The sequence below is a fragment of the Theropithecus gelada genome, chromosome 2 (genome assembly GCF_003255815.1).
Source record: "Theropithecus gelada isolate Dixy chromosome 2, Tgel_1.0, whole genome shotgun sequence".
NCBI classification, from domain to species: domain Eukaryota; kingdom Metazoa; phylum Chordata; class Mammalia; order Primates; family Cercopithecidae; genus Theropithecus; species Theropithecus gelada.
The window spans coordinates 88,821,285-88,838,566 of record NC_037669.1 but is presented as its reverse complement, the minus strand read 5'-3'; the positions used below and the strand labels follow the sequence as shown (position 1 = coordinate 88,838,566).

The following is a 17,282-nucleotide window of genomic DNA, read 5'->3' as shown; positions in this document are numbered from 1 at the left end:
TGCAAGGCTCAGGAAGCATTCTGAGAGTTTCTTGCTGGGAAAGCATTATATCAGTCAGTGAGAATAGGTGCTTTTTCCATTTCTCTTTACATAGCCATCTTCTTGAGGTTGCCTAAGAGTACAGGTTCTAAAAGAGAACATAGAAACCAGTAAAATCACAAAATAGCAATTCAGGTTGAGTTTTAAAAATCATACTTTATTCATTCTCTTACAAGTGAAAGAACATGGGCCGGGCGCGGTGGCTCAAGCCTGTAATCCCAGCACTTTGGGAGGCCGAGACGGGCGGATCACAAGGTCCGGAGATCGAGACCAGCCTGGCTAATACGGTGAAACCCCGTCTCTACTAAAAAATACAAAAAAGAAAACTAGCCGGGTGAGGTGGCGGGCGCCTGTAGTCCCAGCTACTCGGGAGGCTGAGGCAGGAGAATGGCGTAGACCCGGGAGGCGGAGCTTGCAGTGAGCTGAGATGCGGCCACTGCACTCCAGCCTGGGCGACAGAGTGAGACTCCGTCTCAAAAAAAAAAACAGTGAAAGAACATTTTTTAACGACTGGGTCTTAAAGCCAGCCCTGAGGTTCTACAAACAGGATTACTCAGACCAACTGTGGAAAAAGTTACATTACTGGTATTTATTAAGCTGACTTCTTCAAAGTATTTTAGTCTCATCTTGTTGGACTGACATGAATACAAGAGGAATTTCTCAAGGACTCCTGTGGCAAGCTGGCTGAAGAAGACTTATTTTTAGCTGTGTCCTGACAGTGCTGGCACTGCACACTCAAGGGAAAGCCCCAGAGACCCTGAGTTCCAGAGACACAGAGCCTCTAGGAGCTGCAGATTGACCCCAGCTGCAGATTCAGCTGGAGCCCATGGGTTGGTTTAAACTACCCAGCTTCACTCAGATGCCACCCCAGACAGGGGTTTCAACCATAAGAGCCAGGCAGAGGTTTGAGGTCCAGGTGATCCTCCTGTGATGGCTCCGATTCCCCCAGTGGTTTCTCATGGATATGCTGGTATCTGGTACAATGAGCACATTTGGAGGGCCTTCCAAATTACCCATTCCCCCAGGAAAGCCAGCAAGTTACTCTTGCTGCTTCTGTGGAAGATCTTCTCAAGGACCATGGGTTGACAAGTTCCTGGACCTATGGCTGTGGCCTGAATCCATGGGGATGAGTCACACCACATGTGGCTTGCTGTGGCCTCCAAAACAGTCCCTCAGGCTAGGGAAAATCACTGCACCCCACAGGAGTAGAACATGAATCAAGTCAACTAAAGAGCCTGGGTTAAAGCCCCATAATTTCCACATTAGTTCCATGAACCCTGAGTTCACGGAAGGGCAAGTGTCACAGAGCAAAACCCCAGAGAGCAACCTGAGTGCAGAGCCCTGGCCCCCAGCCAGCCTGGCTCTAGGGCTGCCGTAGGACTGGCAGGAAGGCAGAGGCCAGGCGCTGGGTACCTAGAATTTGGAAGGGGGGAAGCCTCTGAGAAAAGCCGGTAGGGAGCCAGGTGAGAACAGGGCCAGTGGTGTCAGAAGGTAAGTGTGTAAAGACACAGTATGTCAAGTAATAACAGTGTGGCTATGTTATCTGAGTGTCTCTGTCTCTGTGTGAGTGTCTCCATTGCAAGCTGGCCTGTTCCCATGCCTGGACCCCAGGAGAGCCCAGCATACAGGCCACACCCATTCCCTGATAGTGCTGGATGCAGGGAGCCCCTAGCCACCCTGCTCCAGTTCTTAACTCTCCTCACCCTCTGCTTCTGAGCATGGTGGGGGCTGTGTCAGCAGATCTGCATCTCACCAGCCTGCCGTATGTCAGCCTTGGCTGGGACATGAGGTGCAGCCACTGCCACCATCTAACAACCAGGCTCTGCTTCATTCCTCCTGTGCTTGCTGAGTTCATCCTCACTCTAACTGCAAGGGACACCTACCCTGGTTCCCTAATCCTGAGGATGCTTGACTGCTGGACCCTCCATCTGTGGCTTGTCATCTGTGCTTGATTGTTCTCACTTGGTTACAGGCTCTCCCTCTCTGCCAGATAAGTACCGCCATGCCCGTGAAATGATGTTGTTGCTGCCCACATACCGGGACCGCCCAAGCAGTGCCATGTATCCAGCAGCCATCCTGGAGAATGGACAGGTAATAGACCCACCACACTGACTGCCCTCTGCTGCAAGTGTGTTAGCCTGTGCTTCCCTCCTTGCATTTGCTGGGCCTTTTGCATTGTTCTACATGCCTCTCTCATTCCGCTGTAAGATCCCTCAAAAGGCTGCTGGGCTCCTGGATGTGGAGTGCAGTGAACCTGAGGACCAGCAATCCAGACAGAGTGTAGGCGTGAGTAGAATGGTGGCAGGAACCACCATTGGAACCAGCACTGCTCATGTAGCTATCTGTCCTTCCCGCCAGATTCCTGGACTCCTCATCTCTAAACAGTCTAGCGGAGGTCATTGGTTCTTTGCAGCCTGTCCTGAGAAGGCAGTGGTGGACACATTGGTCTGGAAGATGTTCTTCCTCCCTATTTGTGTGGCATCCTCACTGGAGCAAAGTCTGCCTCTTTTATTCATCCATCCAGCTGAAGTCCCTCACTACCTGCTGGGCTGTTCTATATGCCATTTGCACAACTCTCCAAATGCTCTGCCTGGGGACCTTGATCCAGAAGCTATAGGGATTAACTCCCTCCCCTGGGCAGTCTGTCCCCACCCTTCTATCAGGGTCCATAAAAGTCACCTCTCAGTGACCATTACCTAGCCTCAGAATGCCAGGAGTTTCTTAGTGGTACCTCCCTGTGCCTGATCGGCTCTGCCAGCTAGAGGGATGAGGTTTGCTTGGCAGCTGCCCATCAAAACAGCAAGTCCTGTCTGTGACTCTAGGCTTGATGCTGTCCTTTCCTCTACCTTCGGCGCTAACACGGGCCTGTGCAGGGCCTCTCCAGGAGGCTAAACCTGTCAGTGCTCATGGGGATGTGGGGATCTCTCTGGCCAGACAAAAGGATGCAAACAGATGCTCCCAGGTAGCTATGTTCTGTTTCTTGGGCCCTACATAAGACAGCCTGGGTCCCAGCCAGATACTGGAGGATGATATCGCAAATATTGTGTATAGAAGCAACGAGAACCAGACATCCTGGACAGTCTTTCCTGGGGCTGGCCAGGAGGTCTCAGTATATCTCAAGTGTGAGCTGTACCACTGCTTTGTTTTCCCTGTCTGATCTTGTAATGCCCTGTCTCTTGTGGCCCACAACACTGCCTCCCAAGATATAACTGGTTGTTTTCACTCTCTATAATGTTTATCTCCTTCTTCAGCCGCCAAATTTCCAGCGAGCCCTGTTCCAGCAAGTGGTCGGAGCCTGCAAACCTTGCAGTGATCCCAATCTGTCTGTGGCTGAAAAAGGTATTGTTCCCCAGGTGGCCTTCCCCCCATGTCTGTCCCCATCCTGAGTGTCTGACTCTTGTCCCTGAGTACCAGCTGGCCAGGGCTAAGCCATACTTCAACACTCAGGTCTGTCTGTCTGTCCAGAATTCTGACCAATTCTTGTGCTCACTATTTAACCCATGTCTGGCTTGATGCTAAGGTTTATATCCTGTATCCCTCCTTCCCCAGGGCCTACCCTCAAAGAGGCCCCAGCTGCCTCCTGCCCTGAGCCCACCTTTATGGAAACTTGGGCTTGTGTGTGCAAACTGTAGACAACTACTTCCCTAGACTCCTCCCAACCACCCGCAGAATTCAGCAGGCCTTGTGGCCCCTTTGGTCCCTCTCAGCTTGGGCCCTCAGGGATCTTTCCTTGGAGCTCAGAATAGGCCATGGCGAAACAAGCCCCAAGAGGAAGGGGAAAGACATGCTATTTCCCAAAGACAGGCTTCTCCAAGTGAAGCCCAGGGTGCCCCAAAGGAGTCCAGTCCTCCTGTTGCCACTGTGGCCAGCAGCTGCTGTGAATTCATCTTTTATTGCCAGGCCACCAGCTATACTGTGAGACTGAGCAATCCTCCTTAGACCTGTGGCTGTTTAGAGAGTGGGCATTTTACCCTGTGTTCTGCTTCTGCAAGCTGATGAAAGAAGCAGACTCAGACCTCAGACACAGAGATCTGAGTTAATTTTTTTTTTTTTTTTTTTTTTTTTTGAGACGGAGTCTCGCTCTGTCGCCCAGGCTGGTGTGCAGTGGCGCGATCTCGGCTCACTGCAAGCTCCGCCTCCCGGGTTTACGCCATTCTCCTGCCTCAGCCTCCCGAGTAGCTGGGACTACAGGCGCCCGCCACCTCGCCCGGCTAGTTTTTTGTATTTTTTAGTAGAGACGGGGTTTCACCGTGTTAGCCAGGATGGTCTCGATCTCCTGACCTCGTGATCCACCCGTCTCGGCCTCCCAAAGTGCTGGGATTACAGGCTTGAGCCACCGCGCCCGGCCGATCTGAGTTAATTTTAACAGAGAGTAATACTAAGTGCAGAGCCTTCCTGCCACCCAGAACCTGGCCTCATATCCACCCCTCTCCTCACAGGTTCTCTGCCTAGCTGTTCCATCTATTGGAGTTTAGGGCACATTCAGTTCCCACCAATACAACCTATCATCCCCTATTCCATCAGAACATGTCCCTCCAAAGCTGTCATCATCACGTTATCATCGTACCTGTTCATCGAGTGCTATGTGCTGTCCCCACTGTTATGCTCTGCCTTTGCTCATCATGGAGGACATACCTCTGTGTCCTCTTTAAAGAGACAAAAAACTGATGGGCACTGAAGCTGGGTGCCCCACCACAAAGGGCCTGGAGACTGGCTGAAGATGCCTTCATAGCTTCAAGGTCGCATATCCCGAAAACATGCAGCTTCTTGGACTTCTGCACCTGTGACCCAAAACAGAGTGCCCTTTTCGCCTGGAGGGCCAGAATCCACAGTGGCATTTCTTCAGCTGAGATGCAGAGCAACGTCAGAAGTAGCCAAGAGTCTAGATGGGCTTAGAGCTCAAACAGGTGCTGTTGGCCAGACCAGGACCCTACCCCAACCAGGACCCTACCCCAACCAGATACATTAGCGCTTCAGGCCTCAGGCCAAGGCCAGACTACATCAAGGAGCTGGACATGCCCACTACTAGGTGTGGAAGGAAAGGAGGGTTGTCTCAGAACAGAGGTGAGCCCAGAGCAAGCATATCCATACTACAAGGCCAGCATTTAGAGGGCAGCTAATCAGACATTTGCCCAGTGGCAACACACAGGCCGGAGTGTAGCTCCCTAAGTCTCTACCTGGATCCTCCAGGGCAGGAACTGTACATACTTGTCATCATTCTCTTGTCAGTCAGGGTTCTGAGTCCCATGAGGACTACATCTCTCACAGGTATCTCTTTTTGCCACGCAGTGACTCCCAGATCAGGCGAGCCTGCCCTCAGGACCATGGGCTATGAACTGGCGGCCTCAGGCCAGTGCTGGACAGTTGTTAATGGTGAGGGAGGGAGGCAACAGGATACAGTTGGGATCACCCCTCTTTTCCTACGATAAGTCATTCTATATTAGCCTTCCCTCTAGCCCCAGTGCACATGTGCTACATGACAAAGGTCTACTGGCCCCACTGCTCATAGACATCAGGCTGCAGGGCAAACTTGATGGTTTCTGGTTTACGTGGAGTCACTCAGGCAGGCACCCTTTTGTAAACCATTACAGCCCTGTCAGCTTTCTTCTCCCATAGCCTTCCTGGCCTAGAGCTCCTTTGAGCCATTGTGGGTGAACATCTGCACCCCTTAATTCTTCCAGGGCTAGGTGTGCATCTGAGATCCTGGGCTGTCAGAACCCCTTTAGGGAAGCTGCCCAGACCCATTTCCAAGCTTCCTATTCCCTGATACTTCTTTGGTGGCTTTTTATGGAGAAGGTGCTTTTTTTGGCAGAGAGGGGAAGGTGCAGGGAGCCTTAGCACCGAGAAGCTCATGCTGCATCTTGTAGAGAGTGTGGGTGAGTGGGCCTGTTCTTGGGATGGCTCAGGCTCTCTGAGGAGGCTATTTGGTGAAAGCCATCTGATGCTCATTAGATGCAGAATTATTTCCTCCTTTCAGGCAACAGCTAAGTGTCTTGCCTGCAACTCAATCGTTGGCACACCCCTCCTTCCTGCCACCAGCAATCAACAATACCAGGAGACTGGGCAGTTCTCCTCAGAACTGAGGCTGTTTAGACAGTGGAGTTTTACCCTGTGTTCTGCAAGCCCACACCAGTTCCTGAGCAATGAGGAAGATGATGATGATGGATGGATGTCACAATCTTATCCCTGGAGAGCTGAGGGGGCCCAGCCCTTCTGGCCACATCCTTTTCAAAGGACAGACTCTAGTTCCTTCCCTTCCAAAGCTTCTCAGCTCCCATTAGGCCCTGAAATTCCCCTCTCTGTGTCTAGACCAGGAAGAATCCAAACCTCAGGCTCAATGTAGCTACTACGGCCTGAGAGCAAATCCAGTGACAGCACCTGGATTGTGAGCTGCTTCTCTGCTGCTAATAGCCCAAAGGGGAGAGTGGAGTTGCCTGGCTCCAACAGAGAAAGGACATACTTCTTTTTGCTGGTATTTGTTCTCTAGGAGGAGCTGGCCAAGAGAATTCACATGTCCACTGCTGCTTCTGCAGAGTGGCACCCTCAGACCCCAAGGTCCAGCCATCATTCCTCTCTCCTCCTGAAAAATCTGTCATCCCAACTGTGGCTGAGGGGACAGTATTCTGGCAGTAGACTCCTTCTTTAACACAGAAGGGCACTCTGTGCTTCCCTTTATCCTGGGCCCACTGCACCCTGCATCCATGGCACGTGGGTGCTAGGAACTGGGGTTCTCTAGATGCCAAAGGGCACTCATGGGCTCCACAGCCCTCCCTCCTCCTGTTAGGAAGCAGTGAGTCCAGCTGAATCTGGGCTGCAGTTTCTTCCAACAGGTACCTGTCTTTGCTCCCTGCTTTTCCTACTGAGCCTGGGCAGTAGGAGAGCTGACTCTAGACTTTGGCAAGGAGCTCTGTGTCCTGTGTTCTCTCTATATTCTCTCATTCTCATCTCTACTCTTCTGTCCTGTTTTCTCTTCTCCTCCTGGCGGATCCCAGAGGCTGCAGCTGTTCACTCCTTGCTGCACATTCAGCTGTCTCATCCTGAATACTCTTTAGATATAAGCTCACTCTGTTGCCCTCCTCTTAAGCAGCTTCAATCCCTGGGCAGTCTCCCCTGTGGGCCACAGTGCCTTGCTTGGCCAGTGTTTTTAGTTCCAGGTGCTGGCATGCCCCACACGTGTGCTGGATACATGGTGCACACTGGAGAAGCCACAGGCTGTACTTCTCCCAGAGGGTGGCTCAAGAAGTAACCTCCCTTCATGCCATCTGTTTCCACCCTTCAGCTGTGCCAGCAGCCCCCAGCAGCTGGAGTCTGGATAGCGGAGCCCAAGAGGCCCAGCCCTTCCTGTCTGCCCATATGGGGCGCATCCTGGCCCCCCCAGTGCCTCCCCGAAGCCTGCTGCATGGTAAGAAGACCTCCAGCGGGTCCCCAATAGTCCCTGGTCTCAGACTCTGCTCAAGGGCCACAGCAACAACCATCTAAGCTGAGAAGATTGGCCATTCTCTAGGCCGACTCAGCCAAAGCAAAAACACCCCCACCACAGGAAGGATCCTGCTGGGCTTTGGGGTCAGTGAGGTTTCTGCGTACAGCAGGTTAGCTCAGGAAGGCCATCCCAACTAGAAGGCTGAAGACAATGGAATTGACTTTGCCAGGCACACTTCTCACCAGACTGTTTCATCGCCTAGCAGTCGGCTACAGCTGCCGCTGCCTGAGGCCTGTTCCACAGACTCTGAAGCACTCAACTTTTCTGACTTCCTGTGTGGAGTGGGTTTCTTCTACCCCAGCAGCCTGTGTTTTGGAGAAGGCCAGTGTAAAGAGAGGTTTATCCATAGCCCTCAATGCTGAGGGGTCCCCAGGGGACTCTTCTCATGCCTGCCCAGTTGGCCCAGCAAGATGGTGCTGGCATGAAGCCTGTGCAGGGCCCCCAGCTGAGGCTCTGGTTCTGTTCCCTTTGCAGGTCATTACTCCCTACACTTTGACGCCTTCCACCACCCTCTGGGTGATACCCCCCCAGCCCTCCCTGCCCGGACCCTGCGCAAGGTAATGTACTGAAGCGGCAGCCCCACCAGGCTGTGAGATGAGTCATCTTGTCTGCTCTAGAACCACCCTTGGGGTCTACAGGAGGAACTGGAGCCCTCCCCTTCACCTCTCTCCCCAGCCTGGCAGAAGCTGGGGGTGGCCAGAGCCACACTTGAGCTGCAGTTGCACACTTGTGTCCTGCAGCAAATGTGATGGGGGCAGGGAGATCAGAGGGTCCTGGAGACAACAACACACAGTTCCAAGAGTGTGGGCAGTGAGCACTGGGAAACCTGGGGGCTGTCAGCCAGCACCAAGGTATCAACACACCATAGTTCGCTAGCTAAACAAACGTTCCTGTGGTGGATCAGAGAGCATTTCAAACTAGAATTCAGTAAAAGAAAGAACTTTATGAAAAACTCAGGAGAGTAAAATTTCCTACCTGTTAGTTTGTCTGCAAATTGGAAAAGACTGAGTCTATCACAGATTTTAGCAGCAGAATACATTCCTCTAGTCCACGGCCCACCAGGGTTCTTTCTGTCCCCCTCAACAGGCCTGATGACCCAGCCTTTCTGTCAGTATCCCAGAGCCACCGACGGCAGCCTGGGACCTGGGACCAGGGGGCACCAATGCCCAGCAGCCAGGGCAGGGCCATTTTTTGGCCACTGAAATGCAGATGATTCTGGAGTTCCACTGGCTTACTTCAGGGTGGTGGGAGGAGCTGGGAGCTTGCTGCTGAAGAAACAAGAAACATGCTGTTGGTGAGGGTTAAAGTTCATTCATAAGCAGGCTCTTGGTCTTCCCATGGCGGGCAAGTCAGCCTGTCTGGAGAGAGGGATTCTAACATGCCCACCCTTTCCTTCACAGTCTCCTCTCCACCCTATCCCAGCCTCCCCAACAAGCCCCCAGTCAGGTCTGGACGGCAGCAACTCTACGCTGTCCGGCAGTGCCAGCAGCGGCGTGTCCTCCTTGAGTGAGAGTAACTTTGGGCACTCCTCGGAGGTCCCACCTCGCACTGACACCATGGACTCCATGCCAAGCCAAGCATGGAATGCTGACGAAGATCTTGAGCCACCCTACCTCCCTGTCCACTACAGCCTCTCTGAGTCTGCCGTCCTGGACTCCATCAAGGCCCAGCCATGCCGAAGCCACTCAGCCCCAGGGTGCGTCATCCCTCAGGACCCCATGGACCCGCCTGCGCTGCCGCCCAAGCCCTACCACCCCCGCCTGCCAGCCCTGGAGCACGATGAGGGGGTGCTGCTGCGTGAAGAGACTGAGAGGCCTCGAGGCCTGCACCGCAAGGCTTCATTGCCTCCTGGGAGCGCTAAGGAGGAGCAGGCCCGCATGGCTTGGGAGCACGGCCGAGGGGAGCAGTGAGGGGCAATGAGGCGGCTGGGATGCCGCCCTCAGTAAGCAGCTTGCCAACCACTCCAGGTCTGAAAAGCAAGTCCCCCAGCCCGACCCCAGGGAGCCAGAGAGGCTTGGCACTCAGGAGAGAACCACCCCAAGTCTCCATTCTACTGCCGTGAACTCATGTGTTGCCATGTACAGAAGCCACAGCAGCATGAAGGGTTGTGGCTTCCCTTTTTATTTTTTTACATTTCCATTTCTATGGGTTTTCCTTTCTTTCCTTTATGCAGTAGATGCTTTCTTCCTCCTGCAGTTCTGGAACATGTGGAGCTATATGGAGAAATTGCACAGACAGAATCACTTTGCCACACTGCAGGGCCCAGGAGCAGGAGCCCAGGTCCTCCCTCCAGGGTAGAGATGCACAGAATGGAAATTGCACTAAGGACCTCTTCCTTTGCTGTATGGACAGAAGAGTTCATGGTTGCATTCAGGGATTGCAAGGACCATATAGACATGTCACAGGTGGAAAAAGGGCCACAAGCCGTTTTGCACAAATGCCTGTCCACCTGCCCCTCTTCCATCCAGGAGTGTGCTACTGAGGGGCTGGCTGGACCAACCTGCTGGCTCAGGCACATGACTGGCCTAACTGCATGCCCAGGGAACTGCCAGGGTTCAATGGGCCAGCCGTCTCCTACTCCATCTTGGATTTTTCTCTCCATCACATTATTTCTGACCATTTGCTCCCTTCCATTCTTGAAACACCTCATGCCCCACAGGAGCCCCAGTGGTGACTGGATCTGCAAGGGTTATCTCTCACCCTCTGGGGTTTGAGTGGAGGTATGGAGCCAGAGGGGCTATCCTAGCCACCTTCCTCCTAGGGGGAGCTGGTCCCCTTCCTAAGTGGTAGAGACTGGTGTAAGAGTGAGTCTGGGGTGTGGCAGGCGCCAGAAATCCTCGAAGCTTTCAGAAGCGTTCAGAATGCCTACCATCAGCTCCTGAATCAGGGATTTTCAGCACTACCTCTGAGCCATGGGGGTGGCTGCCTAGCCAGGCTTCCAGGCCCTGAGGACATGAGGACATGTGGTCAGGTTCAGCAGGCTCCTTGGTAAAGAGGGTGGGAGGGGGCTTCTCCTTTTGGAAGCAGATAGCCATGCAGGTAGAATTGTCATCTCCCAAGTGGCCACATACAGCAACCCGCTCCAGGCCATGGGGACCACCACTCAGGGTTTGGGGCTGGCAGGAGGGCAGTTTCTCCAGTCTCCCCAGTCTGTTGGTGTCTTTATAGAAAACTATAAAGCAGAGCAGTGGTGTCTTTAGAGGAAACTCATTCAAGTCAGGGCACTGATTTTCCTCTCAGTTTATTATTTGGGGGGATCGGGTCAGGTGGGTATAGTAGTACTTCACCAGGGTGCTTTTAAGTTACTTTAAAAAAAAAAAAAGTCTACAAAATATTTCTTTTATTTGCTCAAGTTCACATTAATGATGGTCACAAGGCTGCCCTGTGCCCCCATTTCCTCTTCTGCTGGCCTGTGTGACCTCCACAGCCAGGCCCTGGGCCTGAGCCCCTCGTCCCTTCTCCACTGCCCCTATTTCCAGACAGTAAAGGCCATGGTCAGGGTGTTTTTCACTTGTAAACAAACCCCAGCTTAACAGAAATGCTAATAACCTACTGGGAAAGATGGAGGTCTAAATTACCTTCAGGGTTTTTCTGGGGCTTTATCATCAGTGTGGGTCCCTTCTGATACCATCAGGCTCACTCCAGGCAGAGTGGGGCAGAAGGCTGCTGAGGATGTGGGTAAGTCACAGCAGCCCTCACCTCAAAGGGCTGGCCTGCTTCTCAGCCTACATTTATTTGCAAGCTTCAATCTCTGGACCATCTGGTGTTCACAGGTGTTAGAGGGTCGGGGCTAGCTTCAGATTTGATTCATAGGTAGGAGGGCTTAGATTTTAAGGCACTTCTGAACGTCAATCCCTGGACAAGGCAGTCATCCCATAAGAACAGCTACCTTCTCCACTTCGTGGCACAAGAGGTAAGGAGGGGAGTATGGGTTCATTTGGCTTCGCATTATGCAAGTTGAAACCGTTTGTTTCCCCTTTCCATTTTCCCTAACTGAATGAAAAGGACACATTCTGAAATCCCTTTTGTTGGAGAATTATTCAGTCTGAGGGGAAATGGGAGGCCAGAGATGAGAACCCTTTGAGAAGATTGTAAAATACTGATTTTCATTCTTTCAAGCTTATTTGTAAATACCTATTTGAATGCTGTGTATTTGTACAGGAATTTGAGCAAAAAATGTATAGAGTGTGATGTCCAATTGGTATTCAGCACTATAAATGTGTTTTTAACCTCACGCATTCTGTGCTTATTTAAAACAAGAAAACTTCTAACCATTCTTTTGTGTATTCATGTTTAAAGAAAACAAGTGATTTAAAAATGATCTTACCTGTACCAGAAAAGCAAAGTTAAAGGAAACAAAATTTGTACCATTGTCCCAAGAGGTATTTTACTGTATATATTGTGGTAGCATGTTCAAAATCCAACAAGTAATGTGAATTTTAGATGTAAATATCTGCCACTTGATTTTTTCCCCCTTTCCCCACTTCCTTGACTGCTGTGATGTGAATTAAAGATGAATATCTGATAATGATCCACTGAATTCACTGAATGGGAGCGGAGGATGTGCCCCTCTCCAACCCTTGTCGCCGGGCTCCAAGCCCTTTTTAGCCCCATAGACATGTCCTTTTTGCACTGAGTAGAGCCAACTCTTCCCCAACGCAGGAAGCCAGGGGGGCACCTGAAAGTCGGGCAGTCGAAATGGAAACATCCTCCAGTGCTTCTCTGCTGATCCCCGGGACCCCACTCAGGAGGCCCCTCAGCAACAGGGGACCCCGAAGGCCTAGCGGGGAGGCAGGAGAAGGCGGGCCAGCCACTGAGCCACGCTTCTGAGCTTGTAAGGGCACCTCCCGAGCCCCTCACCTTCCCACGCTGAGGCGACCCCATATCCTCGACCGATGATCCGGCCCGGGCGCTGCCCTCCACGGTCTAGAGTGGCGGCCCAGCTTTGAGATTGGCGCGCCTTGAGCCCTTCCTCCGGATGTCCCGCAGTCCGTCCACCCCGCACGTCTCCTGTTAGCCTACGCACGGCGGGCTCCGGTCAGGTGGAGGTTCAGCAGATGGGCTTCCAAAGGTTGGGTCCGTTACCCACGCGTAGGAAAGAAGAAAAAAAGAAAGAAACTTTTTTGAGTCTTGCCTGCGGTCGCCCGCCCTCCCTGCCTAACCTGCTGTCTTGGCTGACCCCAGAACAACTGCGCCACGAGTCGGAGTCCGGGCGAGGAAATCCGCAGGGTTTTTCGAGCAAGCCTGGGGCCCAGAGCAGGGGTACGCGGGTCAACTCAACAGATGTAAGGCAGTGGCGAACCCCATTTCAGCTAGCGGTACCCAGCCTCAGTAGAGTCGCTGCCCTTACCCAATATGGCGGCCCACACCGCTTCCGTCGCTGCTGTAGCCGCTTCCTGCGGCCGGCCCGGGTTCAATCAGCGGCCGACAACTGTCTAGGGCTCAGACACCACCAGCCAATGAGGGAGGGTAGCGTGGAGCCGCCCGTCTGGGCTCCACGGCTTATGGACCAATGGAGATGTGGCGTGTGGGAGGGCGCGGAGGGCCCCCCGCCAATGGGGAGCTACGGCGCGCGGTCGGGACTTGGAGGCTGCGCGGCGCGGCGGGTGCGGTTTAGTCGGTCGGCGGCGGCAGCAGCGGAGGAGGAGGAGGAGGAGGATGTGGGCTACGCAGGGGCTGGCGGTGGCGCTGGCTCTGAGCGTGCTGCCGGGCGGCCGGGCGCTGCGGCCAGGCGACTGCGAAGGTGCTGGATGGGGGGGCCTGGGGCCGCTCTCCGTGACCGTTCTGGCGACGGCGCTGAACCCCACAAAGTCACCAGACTGCGGGGGCCAAGAGGGCGGGGGCGAGGGCGAGGGCGGGGGCGGGGGCGACGGGCGGTCCCGGCGGGGCGTCCCGGCGGGGCCTGCACGAGGAGGCTCCGGCGCCCGCCCTAGTAAATCTTGCCCGGGCCTAGAAAATATTGGTCCGACGAGGAAAAGTTGAGACTAGATCCCGTTGAAAACTTGGCCTGAAATCTCCGTCATGCCTGAGTTATTGTCCCCACCACCGTCCAGAGGTTACCGCTCCCCGTCCGACGTCGGGAGCCCCAGGGCTGGCCGTGGGTGCTGCGCCCTGTCTGTTGGGATCACGAAGCTGCACCTCTGGGTCCGCTGTTGTATTTGGAAATTAGCAGCAGCATTTTGATGGTTTTTCTCCTCACCTTCCAGTCTGTCCATTTACGAGGTCACAGTGAGTCCCGTCTCAAGGACGCGTGTTCACCATGGGCTTAAACTTGATGAAAGGAGCAGGGAGGAGTCGTTTATAGGTCATTGGGTGATGCTTGGTCTTTTGATTACCTGGGTGTACCAGGGGACCCCTGCCACCTTGAACCGGGTTCCGTCTACCTGTAGGCAACTGAGAAAAATCGGTGATGGAAAAGCTCACCTCTAATGATTCATCCCCATGTCTCCTATTAAAATTGTTGGCGGAGTTCCTTCCTGGTGGATTGGAACAGCTTGGTGATTGCTGAGCATCTCCCGTCCCTCTCTTTTCCAGTTTGTATTTCTTATCTGGGAAGATTTTACCAGGACCTCAAAGACAGAGATGTCACATTCTCACCAGCCACTATTGAAAACGAGCTTATAAAGTTCTGCCGAGAAGCAAGAGGCAAAGAGAATCGGTTGGTAAGTAGTTGGTGACCCTCCCCAACTGGCCCTGGCTCATGTTAACCCTCAGCTTCACTAGCCTTTTGATAAAAGGCCTTGCCCGCCTCTCTATTCAGGAAGCCAGCTACTCTCCATAAACTAATGTGAGACTGAAGTGTTTCTATGTCCTTCCCAAAGCAGGCATGTATTCTGCAACTGTGATTTTTTTTTAATCGTGTTAGTCTTTATTAAGCACCTACTATGTGCTGAGCACTGGGAGTATCAGGGGAAAGAAGTGACAGTCAGGCACACAAATAATGCAGTGTTTGGGTGTCATGAAGAAAATGGACCAGTAGGTGCTGATTTAGAGTGGCCATGAAGTCTCTGAGGAAAGGTTATCATTGAAGTGAGATAAGAACATCCCATACAGGAAACAGCAGTGTGAGTGCCCAGAGGCCTGAACGAGTTTGGCATGTATGTGGACAGGAGAAGGTGACAGGGTGCCCACAGGATAGGCAAGGGCCAAATCAAGACAAGAGCCCTAGTGAAGCAATGGGTTTTCTAACTTTAATTTCCCTGGCAGTCTCTGGCTTATCTGTTAAAGGTTTGAACCCTGGTGACACTTAAACTCATTTGGTGGCTGCCAGCTTGGACTGAGCATGTGTTAAGAGTCCAGGGTTTACACTGACTGAATCTGACTACCAGTACAGGCAGGGCACTGAAAAATGCAGCTGTGGGCCAGGTGCGGTGGCTCATGCCTGTCATCCTAGCACTTTGGGAGGCCAAGGTGGGAGGATTGCTTGAGCTTAGGAGTTTGAGATCAGCCTGAGCAAAGTGGTGAAATCCCATCTCCACAAAAAAATGTTTAAGCCGGGCACGGTGGCTCACACCTGTAATCTCAGCACTTTGGGAGACCGAGGTGGGTGGATCACCTGAGGTCAGGAGTTCAAGACCAGCCTGGCCAACATGGCAAAACCCCGTCTCTACTAAAAAATACAAAAATTAGCCAGGCATGGTGGCAGGCGTCTCTAATCCCAGCTACTCAGAAGGCTGAAGCAGGGAGAATTGCTTGAACCTGGGAGGCAGAGGTTGCAGTGAGCCGAGATCATGCCACTACAGTCCAGCCTGGGTGACAGAGCGAAACTCTGTCTCAAAAAAAAAAAAAAAGTTTTAATTAGCTGGATGTGGTGGCCCACACTGGTAGACCCAGCTACTAGGGTGGCTGAGTGGGAAGGATCACCACCCAAAAGATTGAAGCTGCAGGGAGTCATGATCGTGCCACTGCATTCCAGCCTGGGCAACAGGGGGACCCTATCTCAAAAAAAAAAAGTTAGGCCCTACCAGAGAGAGGATGTTTCAAGGTGTCAGTATGTTTGGAGGCGATGGCTCTCAAGCACCTCCTGAAGGCCACTGTCCTTTCTTGATGCAGTGCTACTATATCGGGGCCACAGATGATGCAGCCACCAAAATCATCAATGAGGTATCAAAGCCTCTGGCCCACCACATCCCTGTGGAGAAGATCTGTGAGAAGCTTAAGAAGAAGGACAGCCAGATCTGTGAGCTAAAGTATGGTGAGTACGCCTAGTCCTTACTTAATGAATGCTGTGCACCTTCTGGGTTTATTTCCCATCTGGGAGAGGAAAATGATGAGCTAGAGTCATGAGTGGATTGTATCGTTTGACAGATGGTGCTAAATGCTGGAGGGCTCTGGCATGGAAGCGGGTGGAGGTCAGAATAGGCCTTATTGAATAGGTGATATTTCAGCAAACTTTGAAGGAGGTGAGGATTAGCCAAGAGGCCAACTAATGGAAGAGCATTCCAGGCAGAGGCTACAGGCAGGATAAAGGTGGCCAGTGGCATGGCAAGTCAGAGAGCATTGTAGGCTGGTGAGGGCTTTTAATCTGCGTGAAGTTAGGAGCATTAGGAGTTTTTGAGCAGAGAAGTGACATGGTACGACTTGGGTTTAACAGGCTGGTTGTGGCTGCCAGCTCTGAAGCCCCAGTGATCTTTACTATTCTGAAAAGAAACGCTATGTCCAAGTATGCAAGCCCAAGAGTTAGGAACTACAGCATCTCTCTTGCTGACTGGGTCTCTGGTTGTACATAGTCCCAGTCTTCAGAAACAGGGCGTCTTCTGAAAAACTTGAATGGCCAAGGACCTGTGTTCGCCCACTTGGGTCTTCTGAGAGTCATCCTGGTACAGGTCCAGTTGGCTCCAGGTCACTGTGGTCATGGAGAGTAAGTTCCTCAAGGGCCTGAGCAGGGCTGCTCTTTGTCACCAGCCTGGAGCTGTTAGTCTGTGGTGACTATGTCAGAGGCCCTTGGAAGATGGGAACCACGTTTCTCTTGTAAGGACAGTGTGGCCTCTGTCCCTATCCTTGTCCACACTGCATATCTGTAGTAGACACAATATGTGGCCAGCCTTCCTGGTGAAGAGGCTAGTTCCCTCTTGTGGTGGCAGTAGGCACTGACATGCCTGTAAATGTGTCTGGAAATGTCTCTTCCTCTGAAACCAGTAGGGCTGGTTTGGCCATTCGGGGAGTGATATATTCTGGGACTACTCGGGGACTGCGGCTGCTCCACCCAGCCAGTGACTCTCCCTGCTCTCTCCTCCAGACAAGCAGATCGACCTGAGCACAGTGGACCTGAAGAAGCTCCGAGTTAAAGAGCTGAAGAAGATTCTGGATGACTGGGGGGAGACATGCAAAGGCTGTGCAGAAAAGTCTGACTACATCCGGAAGATAAATGAACTGATGCCTAAATATGCCCCCAAGGCAGCCAGTGCACGGACTGATTTGTAGTCTGCTCAATCTCTGTTGCACCTGAGGGGAAAAAACAGTTCAACTGCTTGCTCCCAAAACAGCCTTTTTGTAATTTATTTTTTAAGTGGGTTCCTGACAATACTGTATCAGATGTGAAGCCTGGAGCTTTCCTGATGATGCTGGCCCTACAGTACCCCCATGAGGGGATTCCCTTCCTTCTGTTGCTGGTGTACTCTAGGACTTCAAAGTGTGTCTGGGATTTTTTTATTAAAGAAAAAAAATTTCTAGCTGTCTGTGGAGAATTATGGTGAATACTGAAATGGGGTTTTGCCCCAGAAGGTTCCTACCAGTTTATGCTTTCCAGTTGCAAAGTTTGGGG

The 17,282-nt window shown here is 52.4% G+C and overlaps 2 protein-coding genes across 2 annotated transcripts in view; both read left to right on the top strand.

The window, feature by feature from the left end:
• Window positions 1-12,050, top strand: part of DOCK3 (dedicator of cytokinesis 3) — a 682,478-nt gene extending 670,428 nt beyond the window's left edge. The window contains exons 50-53 of the mRNA XM_025375707.1: window positions 2,012-2,130; window positions 3,291-3,378; window positions 7,994-8,076; window positions 8,920-12,050. Coding sequence (XP_025231492.1) covers window positions 2,012-2,130; window positions 3,291-3,378; window positions 7,994-8,076; window positions 8,920-9,429 — 800 coding nt within the window. The 3' untranslated portion in view covers window positions 9,430-12,050. The remainder of the gene's footprint in view (window positions 1-2,011; window positions 2,131-3,290; window positions 3,379-7,993; window positions 8,077-8,919) is intronic.
• A 981-nt stretch (window positions 12,051-13,031) lies between these two features.
• Window positions 13,032-17,196, top strand: MANF (mesencephalic astrocyte derived neurotrophic factor). The gene is given in 5 exon segments (XM_025374919.1): window positions 13,032-13,062; window positions 13,065-13,262; window positions 14,054-14,181; window positions 15,572-15,713; window positions 16,758-17,196. Coding segments are annotated over 5 exon segments (684 nt in total). The 3' UTR covers window positions 16,943-17,196.
• Window positions 17,197-17,282: the final 86 nt, after the last annotated feature.